We start from the raw sequence: 17,281 nt of genomic DNA, 5'->3' as shown, positions 1-17,281 counted from the left end.
CGTGCCCTGTGTTATATAGTACGTGGCCTGTGTTATATACTGCATGGCCTGTGTTATATACTGCGTGGGCTGTGCTATATACTGCGTGGGCTGTGCTATATACTGCTTGGCCTGAGAAATCAAACTATCCACATAGGAAGCAACACTGTTTGACCAATCATTTTCACATGCTGTTATGCAAATGGAATACACAACAGATAGAATTTATTGCCTATTATCAGTACACACTCAATAAAGGAGTGGTTCTGCAGATGGGGACCTGTTATGATCCGGTGACCTTGGAGCTGCATGAGAACTTTCACTGGAGAATGTGGCCACTGTACTGACCGCAATCCTGAACTTAACATCGCAACTAGAAGTAGCCGTGGAGTGTACCTAACACACCTAGACACCTCGTCACAGCCGGAGGACTAAATACCCCTAAAGATGGAAATTGGAATACTATCTTGCCTCAGAGAAAATCCCCAAAGGATAGATGGCCCCCCACAAATATTGCCGGTGAGTCGGAGAGGAAAAAACATACACGGGCAGAAAAACAGGATTTAGCACAGGAGGCCACTCTAGCTAGATAGGACAGGATAGGACAGAGTTCTGTGCGGTCAGTATTAAAACCCTTCAAAACATCCACAGCAGAATATACAAAAAACTTCCTACATCTAACTAAAAGATGTAGGAGCCTAAATCTGCAACTCCAGTGAATCCTACAAACAGAGCAGGAATAAAACTGAAACCGCACACAGCAGTGTGCCACAGATACAAAAACAAAACACTTATCTTTGCTGAAATTTGGCAGCAAGCAGGAGAAGCCAGAAAGTTATCCAACACTTCACAAGGAACATTGACAACTGACAAGGGCTAAAGGATCCGGCACACCTAAATATCCCAGTCAGAATTGTAATCATCCGACACACCTGGCCAGGACTGCGAGTCAGAGACAACTGCATTCCCACCTACAACCACTGGAGGGAACCCAAGAGCAGAATTCACAACAGGGACCACAGACAGCATCTCAGTACCAATGCTTTCTGGCTGATGTTTTGGTCACTTTTGAATGTTGGTTTTGCTTTCACACTTGTGGTAGCATGAGACGGACTCTACCACCCACACAAGTTGCTCAGGTAGTGCAGCTTATCCAGGATAGAACATCAATGCGAGCTGTGGAAAGAAGGTTTGCTGTGTCTGTCAGTGTAGTGTCCAGAGGCTGGAGGCTCTACCAGCAGACAGGCCAGTACCCCAGGAGATGTGTAGGGGGCCATAGGAGGGCAACAACCCAGCAGCAGAACCGCTACCTCAGCCTTTGTGCAAGGAGGAACAGGACGAGCACTGCCAGAGCCCTGCAAAATGACCTCCAGCAGGCCACAAATGTGCATGTGTCTGCACAAACGGTTAGAAACCGACTCCATTCGGTCTAAGTGCCCAACGTCCACAGATGGGGGTTGTGCTCACAGCCCAACACCGTGCAGGACCCTTGGCATTTGCCACAGAACACCAGGATTGGCAAATTCACCACTGGTGCCCTGTGCTCTTCATAGCTGAAAGCAGGTTCACACTGATCACATGTGACAGACATGTGACATACATTTGCTAGTTCCATTAAATTCTCAAAATGGATAGAAAAAAAGAATTTTCATGTGAAACTCGACAGTCTATTCTTGTTCTTAGAAATGAAGGCTATTCCATGCGAAAACAGCAAAGAAACTGAAGATGTCCTACAACAGTGTGTAATACTCCCTTCAGAGGAGAGCACAAACAGGCTCTAACCAGAGTAGAAAGAAGTGGGAGGCCCCACTGCACAACTGAGCAACAAGACAAATACAGTAGAGTCTGTAGTTTGAGAAATCGACGCCTCACAGGTCCTCAACTGGCAGCTTCATTAAATAGTACACGCAGTGTCAACGTCTACAGTGAAGAGGCAACTCTAGGATGCTGGCCTTCAGAGCAGAGTGACAAAGAAAAAGACATATCTAGGACTGGCTAATTAAAGGAAAAGATTAATATGGGCAAAAGAACACAGACATTGGACAGAGGAAGATTGGAAAAAAGTGTTATGGACAGACGAATCCAAGTTTGAGGTGTTTTGATCACACAGAAGAACATTTGTGAGACGCAGAACTGGAAAGATGCTGGAAGAGTGACTGATGCCATCTGTCAAGCATGGTGGAGGTAATGTGATGGTCTGGGGTTGCTTTGGTGCTGGTAAAGTGGGAGATTTGTACATGGTAAAAGGGATTTTGAATAAGGAAGGCTATCACTCCATTTTGCAACGCCATGCCATACCCTGTGGACAGCGCTTGATTGGAGCCAATTACATCCTACAACAGGACAATGACCCAAAGCACACCTCCAAATTTATGCAAGAACTATTTAGGGAAGAAGCAGGCACCTGGTATTCTATCTGTAATGGAGTGGCCAGCGCATTCACCAGATCTCAACCCCATTGAGCTGTTGTAGGAGCAGCTTGACCGTATGGTACGCAGAAAGTGCCCATCAAGCCAAACCAACTTGTGGGAGGAGCTTCTGGAAGCATGGGGTGAAATTTCTCCAGATTACCTCAGCAAATTAACTGCTAGAATGCCAAAGGTCTGCAATGCTGTAAATGCTGCAAAGGGAGCATCCTCTGACGAAAGCAAAGTTTGAAGAAGAAAATTATTTCAAATAAAAATCTTTTTTTCGAACCTTGTCAATGTCTGGACTAGATTTTCAATTGATTTGGCAACTCATTTGATTAATAAAAGTATGAGTTTTCATGGAAAACACAAAATTGTCTGGGTGACCCTAACTTTTGAACGGTAGTGTATGTTGATAATTTTTAGGTTTTATTGTTCTCAACACATTCCACTATGTAATGAATAAAGATGTACGACTGGAATATTTCAGTCAGTGTTATCTAGGATGTGGTATTTTAGTGTTCCCTTTATTTATTTGAATATATATTCTTTCTAGACCCAGTTAATTCACCATTTTATGTATGTCACTGCTTGTGGCTCTATTCTTAGCGTCCCCAATTTGACAAGGTGATGGAGGACATTCCCATTTTCTAGTTTCATATTTGGGTTTGTTGTATAACTTCTCATGAAATTCAAAATGATGATAAAGTTGGGGAAACTAAGGACCCATTACCAACCACAAAGTGTAGCACACATTACCTTCTCTTTTCTTCAAAATTATATATTTTTTTCAGTTTTCTGTTTATTTTGCCTTATTAGGATGTACGATGACAAAATATACAGAATATGAGACATTGGAGACATAAATACATGGACTTGTTTTGCATTGTAGGTAAGGATTCCAAATCTGAATCAGGTACTCCTTCATTGGTATCTCTGGTGCCTGAAGAAAAGGTGTCCTTTGGTTTATATGCACTTTCAGTATCTTCCCTAACTGTGGCAAGAATAAGAAAAGTTTACAACAAACTGGACAGCAAAGCAATTGCTAAGCAGGTAAGGTTCATCAGGTAGCTATGTGTGATCTTCTAAAATGATGCAATTTGATTTTGTGCATGTTCCAAAGTATGGCCGCAATGAAAACACTCAAAAAAAAAAAAAAAAGAAAAACATATATAACCTATACAGATATCTGTGATCGATTTTTAAATTTGTTAAATTTATGTTGGGAAATGAATGCAGATTTGTTTCATATTTTCCAGTGAGTTCAGTAAGGAAGTCAAGATCCACAACAAACATAATTTGTTGCAGATTTTGCTGCAGATTGCTTCAACAACTCACAAAAATAAAATTTGTGAGATAAAAAACAAACAAACACTAAATCTAAATACATCTCACCTAGCTGATCTGTGGTGTAATTGCTTGGTCGTCTGCAGTGACGCCTAGTCCTATGTGACTGCTGCTGCAATATGTCACTGTGGGTCTTATCAGGAAGCCCAGCCACTGTATATAAGGCTGGGTGTGGACTTTGTTCTACAAAAAATGTAAAGTAACTTTGAAGTTAGGGCCACTTTGTGAGTTATTGTTTAGCAGCAGGCTGTAAAAAAATTGATTTTGAAATATGGCATCTATTGCGTTAGAGATTCCTGTAACTTTATATGTGTTGTGTTTGTAGTTGGCAATATCATCTCATGAGAATGCCACCCCGGTGAAGCTGTTGCATAACTCAGCTGGACATTTGAATGGCCCTGCTCGGACAATAGGAGCAGCACTTATTGGCTACCTAGGTAATATATTTTCTTTTTTTTTTCTCCTCTCACCCTCCCCTTCCTATCCGCCCTTCCTTTTCTTGCCTTCCTACCTCTTTCTTCCCTTTTTCTTCCCTTTCCTTCCTTTCTTTCCTTCCTCAATCCCTTTATTTTCAACCTCCTTCCTGTCTCTCCTACCTTTCCTTCCATTCTCTCTTCCCTTTCTTTCCAGTCTCTTTTCCTTCCCTTAGTTTCTCTTCCCTTTCCCTTTTAGTCTCTCACTTCCCTTTCCTTACAGTCTCTCACTTCCCTTTCCTTACAGTCTCTCTTCCCTTTCCTTAGTCTTTCTCTTCCCTTTCCTTACAGTCCCTCTTCCCTTTCCTTACAGTCTTCCTCTTCCCTTTCCCTAGTCTCTATTCCCTTTCCCTAGTCTCTATTCCCTTTCCCTAGTCTCTCTTCCCTTTCCCTAGTCTCTCTTCCCTTTCCTTAGTCTCCCTCTTCCCTTTCCTTAGTCTCTCTTCCCTTTTCTTACAGTCCCTCTTCCCTTTCCTTACAGTCCATCTTCCCTTTCCTTACAGTCTCCCTCTTCCCTTTCCCTAGTCTCTCTTCCCTTTCCCTAGTCTCTCTTCCCGTTCCTTACAGTCCCTCTTCCCTTTCCTTACAGTCCCTCTTCCCTTTCCTTAGTCTCTCTTCCCTTTCCCTAGTCTCTCTTCCCTTTCCTTACAGTCTCTCTTCCCTTTACTTACAGTCCCTCTTCCCTTTCCCTATAGTCCCTTTTCCCTTTACTTACAGTCCCTCTTCCCTTTCCTTACAGTCTTCCTCTTCCCTTTCGCTAGTCTCTCTTCCCTTTCGCTAGTCTCTCTTCCCTTTCCCTAGTCTCTCTTCCCTTTCCTTAGTCTCCCTCTTCCCTTTCCTTACAGTCTTTCTTCCCTTTCCTTACAGTCCCTCTTCCCTTTCCTTACAGTCCCTCTTCCCTTTCCTTACAGTCCCTCTTCCCTTTCCTTACAGTCCCTCTTCCCTTTCCTTACAGTCTCTCTTCCCTTTCCCTAGTCTCTCTTCCCTTTCCTTACAGTCTCTCTTCCCTTTACTTACAGTCCCTCTTCCCTTTCCCTATAGTCCCTCTTCCCTTTACTTACAGTCCCTCTTCCCTTTCCTTACAGTCCCTCTTCCCTTTCCTTACAGTCTTCCTCTTCCCTTTCGCTAGTCTCTCTTCCCTTTTGCTAGTCTCTCTTCCCTTTCCCTAGTCTCTCTTCCCTTTCCCTAGTCTCTCTTCCCTTTCCTTACAGTCTTTCTTCCCTTTCCTTACAGTCCCTCTTCCCTTTCCCTACTGTCCCTCTTCCTTTTCCTTAGTCTCCCTCTTCCCTTTCCCTAGTCTCTTCCCTTTCCTTACAGTCTCTCTCTTCCCTTTCCTTAGTCTCCCTCTTCCCTTTCCTTACAGTCTTCCTCTTCCCTTTCGCTAGTCTCTCTTCCCTTTTGCTAGTCTCTCTTCCCTTTCCCTAGTCTCTCTTCCCTTTCCCTAGTCTCTCTTCCCTTTCCTTACAGTCTTTCTTCCCTTTCCTTACAGTCCCTCTTCCCTTTCCCTACTGTCCCTCTTCCTTTTCCTTAGTCTCCCTCTTCCCTTTCCCTAGTCTCTTCCCTTTCCTTACAGTCTCTCTCTTCCCTTTCCTTAGTCTCCCTCTTCCCTTTCCTTACAGTCTCTCTTCCCTTTCCTTAGTCTCCCTCTTCACTTTCCTTAGTCTCTCTTCCCATTCTGTAGTCTCTCTTTACTTTCCTTAGTCTCTCTTCCCTTTCCTTAGTCTTCCTCTTCCCTTTCCTTACAGTCTCTCTTCCCTTTCCTTAGTATTTATCTTCCCTTTCCTAAGTCTTCCTCTTCCCTTTCCTTAGTCTTTCTCTTCCCTTTCCTTACAGTCTCTCTTCCCTTTCCTTAGTCTCTCTTCCCTTTCCTTAGTCTTCCTCTTCCCTTTCCTTAGTCTTTCTCTTCCCTTTCCTTACAGTCTCTCTTCCCTTTCCTTAGTCTTCCTCTTCCCTTTCCTTAGTCTTTCTCTTCCCTTTCCTTACAGTCTCTCTTCCCTTTCCTTAGTCTCTCTTCCCTTTCCTTAGTCTTCCTCTTCCCTTTCCTTAGTCTTTCTCTTCCCTTTCCTTACAGTCTCTCTTCCCTTTCCTTAGTCTCTCTTCCCTTTCCTTAGTCTTCCTCTTCCCTTTCCTTAGTCTTTCTCTTCCCTTTGCTTACAGTCCCTCTTCCCTTTCCTTACAGTCCCTCTTCCCTTTCCTTACAGTCTTTCTCTTCCCTTTTCTTACTGTCTCTCTCTTACCTTTTCTTACAGTCCCTCTTCCCTTTGCTTCATTCCAGTATCTCTTCCCTTTGCTTCCTTCCTTCTCCTCCCCTTCCTCCTTTAACTTTCTTTCCCTCCCTATGATTGATGACTGAGAACGGATATCTAGTTTCTTTCTCAACCCCAACTTTTGCTTAGCTCAATTGCTTGTCTACTTTAATAACATGTTTTGCTTGTATGTTTTCATGTTACATCAGTGTGCATAACTGCATGATAAACCATCTCAGACAGATGTCTGTCCAGCCTCTGTTTGAAGACTTCCATTGATGGAGGACTCGCCACCTCTCGTGGCAGCCTGTTCTACTCATTGATCACTCATTGACCTCTGCTTCTCTTCTGGTTAACTTAGAACCAATGTCATACATTTTACTGTTGGAAGAGTTACAGAAAATTACATCTGAATGTGTTTCCTATTTTAGTAATTCTTCCACTGTATAATGAGTTAGCGCCATTAATGAAGCTTGTGTTTTACTTGTATTTTGTGTTTTACTTTAGGAGTGAGGACATTTGTCCCCAAACCTGTGGCTACAACCCTACAGTATATCGGAGGCGCAGCTGCCATTCTTGGTCTAGTAGCAATGGCATCTGATGTTGAAGGTCTGTATGCAGCGGTCAAGGCGCTTGTTTGTGTGGTAAAGAGCAATCCACTGGCCAGCAAAGAAATGGAAAGGATTAAAGGATATCAGGTATGGTGGATATTAAAAAAATGACTGGACTATTAGCATGAACTATAATGCAGCATTTGTACGTAATATATAATTATTGTAACCCCGCTTAGTTTTATCATTACTGCACATGCCACATACTCTCATCATCTGTGTCTTACCAATTTTTTACCCAGAGATCAGGTACCACCTTAACATGGGGACGCTATCCAAATACATAGGTGGAAGCAATGTGTGCAGCATAGTATTCTTAGAATAATTGAGTTACTGAAAAGTGAAGTTAGACTGAAATAATTTCAACTAATGTCAAAAGAGAAGTCCACTACTTTTATTCTCATGACCGAGCCTTCAGGCGGGTTGATATTTATTGATTTTCATCATTAAATAACCACCAATCTGGAAATATTTACTGATCGTCAGTCATTTAAAGGGAACCTGTCAGCAGGTTTTTGCTAATAGAAGCTGAATCCAATGATGTAGCACTTGGCTTACTGGGTGCAGCCGTTCTGACAAAATCAGAGTTTATAGATTTAGCAATTTGGCATTACAGCAGAGCTGACGAAGCTAACCCCGCCCACACAAGGTTCTCTATGTACAGTGTCCATAGACAGTGAGCTGCCTATCACAGTAGGGGGTGTGTCAGTCCAGCATGCACTGCTGCTATGGATCAGTAATAAGCTCCTGGCACCAATTGTCTGTTATTAGCTCTGGCGGCCTGATGTAAGCACCACAGCTCTTTATACTGTGCAGTATCTGCTGCTGGGTACTGAAGGACAGCTTCTAAGGAAAGAGAATTCGAGATGACTTTACTGCCCAGAAGTGGCCACTAGACAGTGTTTGGACCTAGGTCATCAATCTAAAAGTAATGGAAAACTCATTTAATAAATCTTAAATAAAAATCATCTAAATTTAAAATAAGAATAAAAACTAATACATAAATAATATACGTTAAAGCAAATTGTATTTTTCCAAACATCTGAAATGTTTAAAACGTTAATTATTGTGTAGCTGCCGACATTTATCTCGGGTTGTCGTTAATGACTCTGAAGATGACTGAGTATAAATTACTAGTTAATTTCATGCTTGAATGGGATGCAAAAGACTTCTAAAACATGTTCTGTATGTGTTGATTTTTCTTTTTGTACAGGGGGCAATGGGTTTATATTGTCTTATGTTTTTATAAGATTTTTAAAGTTTTTAATAAAAAAAAAAAAAAACTTCTGACTTCTAACCTGAATGAATGTTGAGTTTTAACATGGATTCCTTTTCAATTCGAGTATAAATTTGGTTACTCGCCAGGTAATCTACTATATAATTGTCTAAGGGTCAATTCCGTCTTTCTGTCTGTCCTTCGGTCTGTCACGGATATTCATTGGTCGCGGCCTCTGTCTGTCATGGAATCCAAGTCGCTGATTGGTTGTGGCAAAACACCCACGACCATTGCCATGACCAATCTGCGACGGGCGCAGTCCGGCGGCAACATGGCCGCTCCATCCTCCTCGCAGTCAATGCCCGCTCCGTACTCCCCTCCAGTCAGCACTCACACAGGGTTAATGACAGCGCTAATGGACCGCGTTATTCCACGGTGTAACGCACTCCATTAACGCTGCTATTAACCCTGTGTGACCAACTTTTTTACTATTGATTCTGCCTATGCAGCCTCAATAGTAAAAAGATCTAATGTTAAAAATAATAATAAAAAAAAAAATCATCATATACTCACATTCCGGCGCCTTTCCGCTCCTCGCGACGCTCCGGTGACCAGTCCATGCAAGCGGTAGGTTCCGGTGGCAAAGATGGTATGCGACAAGGACCTGCCATGATGTCACGGTCATGTGACCGCGATGTCATCACAGGTCCTGCGAGAAAGACCTGCCATGACGTCACGGTCATGTGACCACGACGCCATCACAGGTCCTGCACCCATACCAACCCTGAGACCGGAAGCTGCCGGGTGCACCGCACACAGGGCCAGGACTTCAACGGAGGGTGACTATATGTTTATTTTAAGTCTGTATACTACATGGCTCTGTGCTGTGTACTCCGTCGCTGTGCAATATACTACGTGGCTGGGCAATATACTATGTGCCTGGGCAATATACTACGTGCCTGGGCAATGTACTACATCGCTGGGCAATGTACTACGTCGCTGGACAATATACTATGTGGCTGTGCAATATACTACGTGGCTGGGCAATATACTACGTGCCTGGGCAATATACTATGTGCTTGGGCAATATACTACGTCACTGGACAATATACTATGTGGCTGTGCAATATACTACGTGGCTGGGCAATATACTATGTGGCTGGGCATTATACTGCGTGGCTGGGCAATATACTACGTGGCTGGGCAATATAGTACGTGGCTGGGCAATATAGTACGTGACTGGGCAATATACTACGTGGTTGGGCAATATACTACGTGGGCTGTGCAATATACTACATGGCTGGGCAATATACTACATGACTGGGCAATATACTACGTGGCTGGGCAATATACTACGTGGCTGGGCAATATACTACGTGGCTGGGCAATATACTACGTGGCTGGGCAATATACTACGTGGCTGGGCAATATACTACGTGGCTGGGCAATATACTACGTGGCTGGGCAATATACTATGTGACTGGGCAATATACTATGTGACTGGGCAATATACTACGTGGGCTGGGCAATATACTACGTGGTCTGTGCAATATACTACGTGGTCTGTGCAATATACTACGTGGTTGGGCAATATACTACGTGGCTGGGCAATATACTACGTGGGCTGTGCAATATACTACATGGCTGGGCAATATACTACGTGACTGGGCAATATACTACGTGGGCTGTGCAATATACTACGAGGACATGCATATTCTAGAATACCCGATGCGTTAGAATCGGGTCACCATCTAGTATTTAATGAGCATGGTGTGTATAGGTTACATAGAAGAAAATATATTCTTGAAGAAACTATCAAGCTGGCTATATGAACATGTAAATCTAAAACATGTAAAGCACCATGTAACAATAACAAACATTAAATTTCACTCATGCGGACTGGTATAGATATATTTTATTTTAGTCTAGGTTCTCACACTGACCAATAACAGTGTATTAGCGCTGGCATGGCTGTAGGACTCATTTGACCTTGAGCGGTAGGAAAACAGATATTTCTGTAATTATTGCAAGAATTGATGATTAGGTATAATGGACCTGAGGCTTAGTAAATACATGTATTCTTTGTGGAGTAAGTAAATATTAATCACGAAATGCAAAATTAGCATTTTACTTCGTATATTTTTGCCCGAGGCTACACACATTCATCATACTGTTGACAGCCTTTGTGAATTCTGCCTACACTCCTAGGAAAGGAAATTATTTCTACCAAAACTAAAAGCAATGTGTCATTAGCAAGACGTGGTGACTTCAAGGTTGTTGTAAATTTTAGGTTAATTGGGTTCACATTTTATATCACATGGGAATATGTAATGTTTGTGTGTAGTGCTAGTGGTTGGGAGCTGCAGACTGCAGCATATACTGATGATAATGGGCTGGATGGGTGGTCTGGACGGTGTGGCTGCGCTCGGGGTATTAAGGCATTGGGATGGAGAGGAAGCAATACTCCCTGCCCACCAGCCTCTCACACTTCACCACCTTCATGTCTGTCTTTTTGTGTATGCGGATTGTGCTGTATTAGATTGCTGATGGTCTCTACTGTGGCCCAATCTGATATTGGTGTCACGAAGGAGGCTTTGTAACCTATTCTTGTATAAATCATGAGTTATGTCCACATACATATTATACAGTATGCATTCATTCTATTCTGTCTTCATTGTAGCTGCTGGCAATGTTACTGAAGAAGAAGAGAGGTCTTCTCAACAGTCACATTTTACATCTCACGTTTTCTTTGGTTGGGACGGTGGACAGTGGTCATGAAACATCCATTATACCCAACTCCACAGCTTTCCAAGACCTACTTTGTGACTTTGAGGTTAGTGACCTCCATTAATGGCAAGTAAACCTATAAATAAATCTTTTAGAAATGGTTGAAAATATTGCTCATCACTTAATGGAGTTGTCCAGGACTGAGATATTGATGACTTCTCTAAAGAGAGATCATCAGTATGAGATTGGTTGTGGTCAAAACAGCCGACACCATGGCACCACGACAGTGCTCGGTACTGGAACACTTCAGCTCTGCACACTGTTAGTGCCCGTTCTTAATTACTGCAGGTCATCTCCCATCACGGCTGCCGTGTTCACATGAATTGGCCAATTTAAGCACTAAGTATCCTCAATTTTTCATATTTTCTAGTGCAGTAATTCAATTAAAATGTCATATATTTCATGTTTGCATGCTATAGAGCTACAGAGGGCTACTTTATTTTGTTGGCCTTCTGTAGAAGACCTTGCAGCATTTAAACAATTTTTGAACAATTAAAAGACTTTGCTCAAGCTAGAGATCTTACGCTCTCTCATTTGCAAAGTTAGAAGTGAAAATGGGGAACCCACTTAAAAATCGGGTTATACATTGCCCCATTACCATCAATACGATCAATATCATTTATTTAATGTATTCTAAGTAATTGTTAATGTCACGCCCTTCTTCAATTATTAGGTTCTGTAGAAGGACGTAGATCTGGGTATTTATTATGATGGAATATAGGCTGAACTGGATGGACAAATGTCTTTTTTCGGCCTTACTAACTATGTTACTATGTTACTATGTTCTATGTATTTTAGGTCTGGCTCCACGCACCGTATGAGCTCCATCTTTCACTGTTTGAACATTTCATTGAGCTCCTCACTGAATCAAGGTAGGTTCAAATACAATAGCAATAATGTGAACCGAGAGTTCTTGGCTGTTCTTGGCCCAGTAGCCAATACCTAACATATGCCCCCACCGCTAAGTAGATAATAAAGCACAAAGTGATGTCACAAAACAGCAATAATAAACAATGTGATATGATAGGAAAAGGATATTGCGCCCAATAGTGTCAGTGTAAAAATACACTAGTCATTATTACTGTCACTGGTCAGGACGGCCTTGCCAACCACCATTACATGACCAGATAAGGTTGATTATTCTCTTTTTGATGGTGGTCAAATATCATGAATTGGCCAAAAAATGTAAGGATTCTTTTTTGTTATGGGACAATTATTGTATGAAATTCTAAATGAAAGACCTCAGACCTTGAGAAACATTTTGTGACATATTGTTATCTTGTTACAGTGAAGCAGCAAAGAATGCAAAACTCATGAGGGAATTTCAGCTAATCCCCAAGTTATTACTGACTTTGCGAGACATGTCTCTATCACAGCCCACCATATCTGCTATCAGTAATGTCCTGAGTTATCTCCTACAAGGTTTTCCAAACAACAATGACCTGCTGAGGTAATGTGTTCATGGACTGAAATGTGAAAAGGAAAGTAACAAGTTTATTATACACCGTTTTAGAATAGATGCAAAGCGATTCGCAGGATCGGGTCCTTTAGCAACGTCCGAAACCTGTGGCCGGCCAATGGGGAGGAGCCACGAAAACCGCTTCTTGACTGACTGCGTCCATGGTTCTTTTTGATTAGACGGCCCGACGCATTGTCAGAAGTGATGACGTGACGAGCGAGATTTAACTAGCTTGGCTAATCAAAAGAAGGGTTAAGGTTGGGTGAAAGATATCGCACTGCTCTTGTCCTGTCCACATATGTGGCCAATGGACCGTTTGTTGCAAATCGATTACGGTCAATTATAACACGGTGGTTTTCTCATGCGTTACATGAGTACCATACCAAAGTGGAATCATCGCAATAATAATCTTTTTTTTTTAAAGGTTTGGACAGTTCATCTCATCCACGCTGCCAACCTTTGCTGTATGCGAGAAGTTCGTTGTCATGGAAGTAAATAATGAGGAGAAGCTAGAGCCAGGTAAGGAGTCTTAATTCTTCTATTAGTGCTGTGTTTTGCTGCTGCCTCTTCTCTTTGGAACCATAGGAGCTATGATAACATAATAATGTTCTAAGACATTTTAAAGACCGGTTTCTGCCAAGCTGAATATTCATGATGTAACTGGTTACTAGTAGTCATTTAATACCTTTTTATTTTATTTTTTTATAACCCAATTAGGTACCGAAGATGACTTTGGAGGACTTGTTTCTGCCAATCTTATTCTTCTAAGAAATAGGTTATTGGATATGCTGTTGAAACTCCTGTATACTACAAAAGAAAAGACCACAGTGAATCTTCAGTAAGCACAATTATTAGGCAATTTGTATTTTGGAGAATACATTTTGTTATTTAACAACTACAGTGCTGTAAAGTCAATCCAAAAGGTTAATAAACCTGAATATTTCAGAAAGTAAAAGTGAAGTTATATCTTTCTTAGGAGATTATCTATGTGTGCAGAATTATTGGTCAACTATCAGTGTGCAGAATTATTCAACTAACCATGGAGTTTCAGTTTCTTAATCTGTTGACGATCAAATTTTTGGGCATGAAAATGCAAGCACAAATCAGTTCAGACTATCCTAAACCTCCTCAACCTTTTTGAGATATGATAAACTCTATTTAGAAATTTTGTCTGGATCATACAGTCATAAGCACTCAATGTTGAGGGATAAAATGTATCTTCTACCTCTCTCCATTCCTCCATTGTCAAGTACCGAATATTGTGCGTCTCTTTTGTCTCTACACGTTGTTGATCACACTGTTGCAAATTTGTAACAAAACATTAGATGGTCGTGTGATCACGCCCCAATATCTTAGCAATTTAAAATCTGATAAGATCTACAGATGGGAAAACACCAAGTGTTTTATCTCCTGTTAGGAGTAGCTGCAGAATTTTACAACTAATGTTCTTTTGCTTCTTTCATTCAGAGCTTGTGAAGAATTAGTCAAGACTCTTGGCTTTGATTGGGTCATCATGTTCATGGAAGAACATCTACATTCAACGACAGTCACTGCGGCCATGAGGATTTTGGTGGTACTTTTGAGCAACCAGCCAATCCTCATTAAGTTCAAGGAAGGAGTGAGTGGGGGAGGATGGCTAGACCAAACAGACTCCGTCTTGACCAACAAGATCGGGACAGTACTAGGTAAAGGCTTTAAGTGCATCATTGAGTACTTAGCTGATGTATCTTGAGAGACATGACTTGGTAACCCAATGTGGGTGTAGAAGAGCGAACGTTAAACACTTTTCCTCCATATTGATTAGGACAATAGGACTGGCATGGAAAATGAGATCTATGATTCTGACTTTTCTTTTTTTTATTATCAACAAAATCCCGGGTCGCCGATGAGTTGCTGTGACAGCCGGGGGTCTGCTGAAGACCCTCATGCCCGTCATGCCGGTTCTCCTGTGATCACCAGTTCTGACTGTGATTTTTGCTTTATATAACAATTAGTGTTGAGCGATACCGTCCGATACTTGAAAGTATCGGTATCGGATAGTATCGGCCGATACCCGAAAAATATCGGATATCGCCGATACCGATATCCGATACCAATACAAGTCAATGGGACATCAAGTATCGGAAGGTATTCTCATGGTTCCCAGGGTCTGAAGGAGAGGAAACTCTCCTTCAGGCCCTGGGATCCATAGGGATGTGTAAAATAAAGAATTAAAATAAAAAATATTGATATATTTACCTCTCCGGCAGCCCCTGAACTCAGCGCGGGTAACCGGCAGGCTTCTTTGTTCAAAATCAGCGCTTTTAGGACCTGAGAATCACGTCCCGGCTTCTGATTGGTCGCGGGCCGCCCATGTGACCGCCACGCGACCAATCACAAGCCGTGACGTCATTCGCAGGTCCTTAACGCGCTCATTTTTTAAAAATGAGCGCGGTAATGACTTTCAAAGACGTAGCGGCTTGTGATTGGTCGCGGCCACGCGACCAATCACAAGCCGCGACGTCACCGCAAGCTATTAACGCGCTCATTTTTAAAAATGAGCGCGTTAATGACTTTCAAAGACGTAGCGGCTTGTGATTGGTCGCGGCCACGCGACCAATCACAAGCCGCGACGTCACCGCAAGCTATTAACGCGCTCATTTTTAAAAATGAGCGCGTTAATGACTTTCAAAGACGTAGCGGCTTGTGATTGGTCGCGGCCACGCGACCAATCACAAGCCGCGACGTCACCGCAAGCTATTAACGCGCTCATTTTTAAAAATGAGCACGTTAATGACTTTCAAAGACGTAGTGACTTGTGATTGGTCGCGTGGCCGCGACCAATCACAAGCCGCTACGTCTTTGAAAGCCATTAACGCGCTCATTTTTAAAAATGAGCGCGTTAATAGCTTGCGGTGACGTCGCGGCTTGTGATTGGTCGCGTGGCGGTCACATGGGCGGCCCGCGACTAATCAGAAGCCGGGACGTGATTCTCAGGTCCTAAAAGCGCTGATTTTGAACAACGAAGCCTGCCGGTTACCCGCGCTGAGTCCAGGGGCCGCCGGAGAGGTAAATATATCAATATTTTTTATTTTAATTCTTTATTTTACACATCTCTATGTATCCGATACCCGATACCACAAAAGTATCGGATCTCGGTATCGGAATTCCGATACCGCAAGTATCGGCCGATACCCGATACTTGCGGTATCGGAATGCTCAACACTAATAACAATACTATGATATTGCTGTGTATAGTACACATGATTGGATGCTTGCAGGTTCAAGTCCCTTAAGGGGTCAAACAGATACAGTGAAAAGTGCAACAAAAAAAATAATTTCCCACATTAAAAACAAAGATATAACCTCCACTTACCTGTGTGGTATTGTTATGTCCGTAAAAGTCTGATCTATGGAAATATAAAATTAATTAACTCAATTGGTGAATAGCGGAAAAAGAAAAAAATCTAAATGGCAGAATTAGTTTTTTCAGTCGCACAACAGTGCAAAAAAATGCAATAACAACATCGATCAAAACATTGTACTTTTCCTCAAAGTGGTATCAATAAAAATATTGGCTCAGGGTGAAAAAAACAAGCCCTCACAAAGCCCATCAACCAAAAATTTGAAATGTTGCGGATCTCGGAAAATGGTGACACAAGGAAATTATTATTATTATTTTTTTTTGTTGTTCAAATTTCCTTTTTTTTTTCTCACTACCTAACTAAAAAAAAAATCTATGTGTGATCTATGTATGCGTAATTGTATTGACCCAAAGAATCCTGTTGCCAAAACATTTTTACTGTATACCGTATATACTCGAGTATAAGCCGAGATTTTCAGCCCAAAATTTTGGGCTGAAAGTGCCCCTCTCGGCTTATACTCGAGTCACGGTGGGCGGCAGGGTCGGCGGGAGAGGGCGCTGAGGCATACTCACCTAGTCCCGGCAATCCTGGCGCTCCCCCTGCCCGTCACACTGTCTCCGGTGCTGCAGTTCTTCTCCTCTTCAGCGGTCACGTGGGACCGCTCATTAGAGAAATGAATACGCGGCTCCACTTCCCATAGGGGTGGAGCCGCATATTCATTTCTCTAATCAGCGGTGCCGGTGACTGCTGATAGAGGAAGAGGCTGCGGCACCGAAGACCGTGTGACAGGCAGAGGGAGCGGGACGCCGGGACCAGGTAAGTATGTCATATTCACCTGTCCCCGTTCCACACGCCGGGCGCCGCTCTGTCTTCCCGGCGTCTCTCCGCTCTGACTGTGCAGGTCAGAGGGCGCGATGACGCGTATAGTGTGCGCGCCGCCCTCTGCCTGATCAGTCAGTGCGGAGAGACGCCGGGACCGGACGCCGGGAGCTGCAAGCAAGGGAGGTGAGTATGGCATTTTTTTTCTTTATTGCAGCAGCAGCGTTATATATGGCAGAGCTTTCTATGGCACAGCTATGGGGCAACAATGAACGGCGCAGAGCACTATATGGCACAGCTATGGGGCAATACTGAACGGTGCAGAGCACTATATGGCAGCTATGGGGCAATAATGAACGGCGCAGTGCACTATATGGCACAGCTATGGGGCAATACTGAACGGCGCAGAGCACTATATGGCAGCTATGGGGCAATAATGAACGGTGCAGAGCACTATATGGCACAGCTATGGGGCAATAATGAATGGTGCAGAGCACTATATGGCACAGCTATGGGGCAATAATGAACGGTGCAGAGCACTATATGGCACAGCTATGGGGCAATAATGAACGGTGCAGAGCACTATATGGCA

At 42.8% G+C, this 17,281-nt stretch overlaps 1 protein-coding gene across 6 annotated transcripts in view; it reads left to right on the top strand.

The window, feature by feature from the left end:
• The window catches only part of WDFY3 (WD repeat and FYVE domain containing 3), a 382,468-nt gene that overhangs the window by 264,486 nt on the left and 100,701 nt on the right, over positions 1 to 17,281 (top strand). For all 6 annotated transcript variants that reach the window (XM_069743279.1, XM_069743265.1, XM_069743271.1 and 3 more), the window contains 9 exons: positions 3,280 to 3,440; positions 4,060 to 4,171; positions 6,961 to 7,151; positions 10,961 to 11,113; positions 11,866 to 11,939; positions 12,356 to 12,517; positions 12,951 to 13,045; positions 13,244 to 13,364; positions 13,994 to 14,211. In XM_069743279.1, the coding sequence (XP_069599380.1) occupies positions 3,280 to 3,440; positions 4,060 to 4,171; positions 6,961 to 7,151; positions 10,961 to 11,113; positions 11,866 to 11,939; positions 12,356 to 12,517; positions 12,951 to 13,045; positions 13,244 to 13,364; positions 13,994 to 14,211 (1,287 nt within the window). The remainder of the gene's footprint in view (positions 1 to 3,279; positions 3,441 to 4,059; positions 4,172 to 6,960; positions 7,152 to 10,960; positions 11,114 to 11,865; positions 11,940 to 12,355; positions 12,518 to 12,950; positions 13,046 to 13,243; positions 13,365 to 13,993; positions 14,212 to 17,281) is intronic.

The sequence above is a fragment of the Ranitomeya imitator genome, chromosome 1, assembly GCF_032444005.1.
Source record: "Ranitomeya imitator isolate aRanImi1 chromosome 1, aRanImi1.pri, whole genome shotgun sequence".
Classification (NCBI taxonomy): Eukaryota; Metazoa; Chordata; class Amphibia; order Anura; family Dendrobatidae; genus Ranitomeya; species Ranitomeya imitator.
The sequence above is the reverse complement of the archived record's forward strand: the minus strand, read 5'-3'. Positions and strand labels throughout refer to the sequence as shown.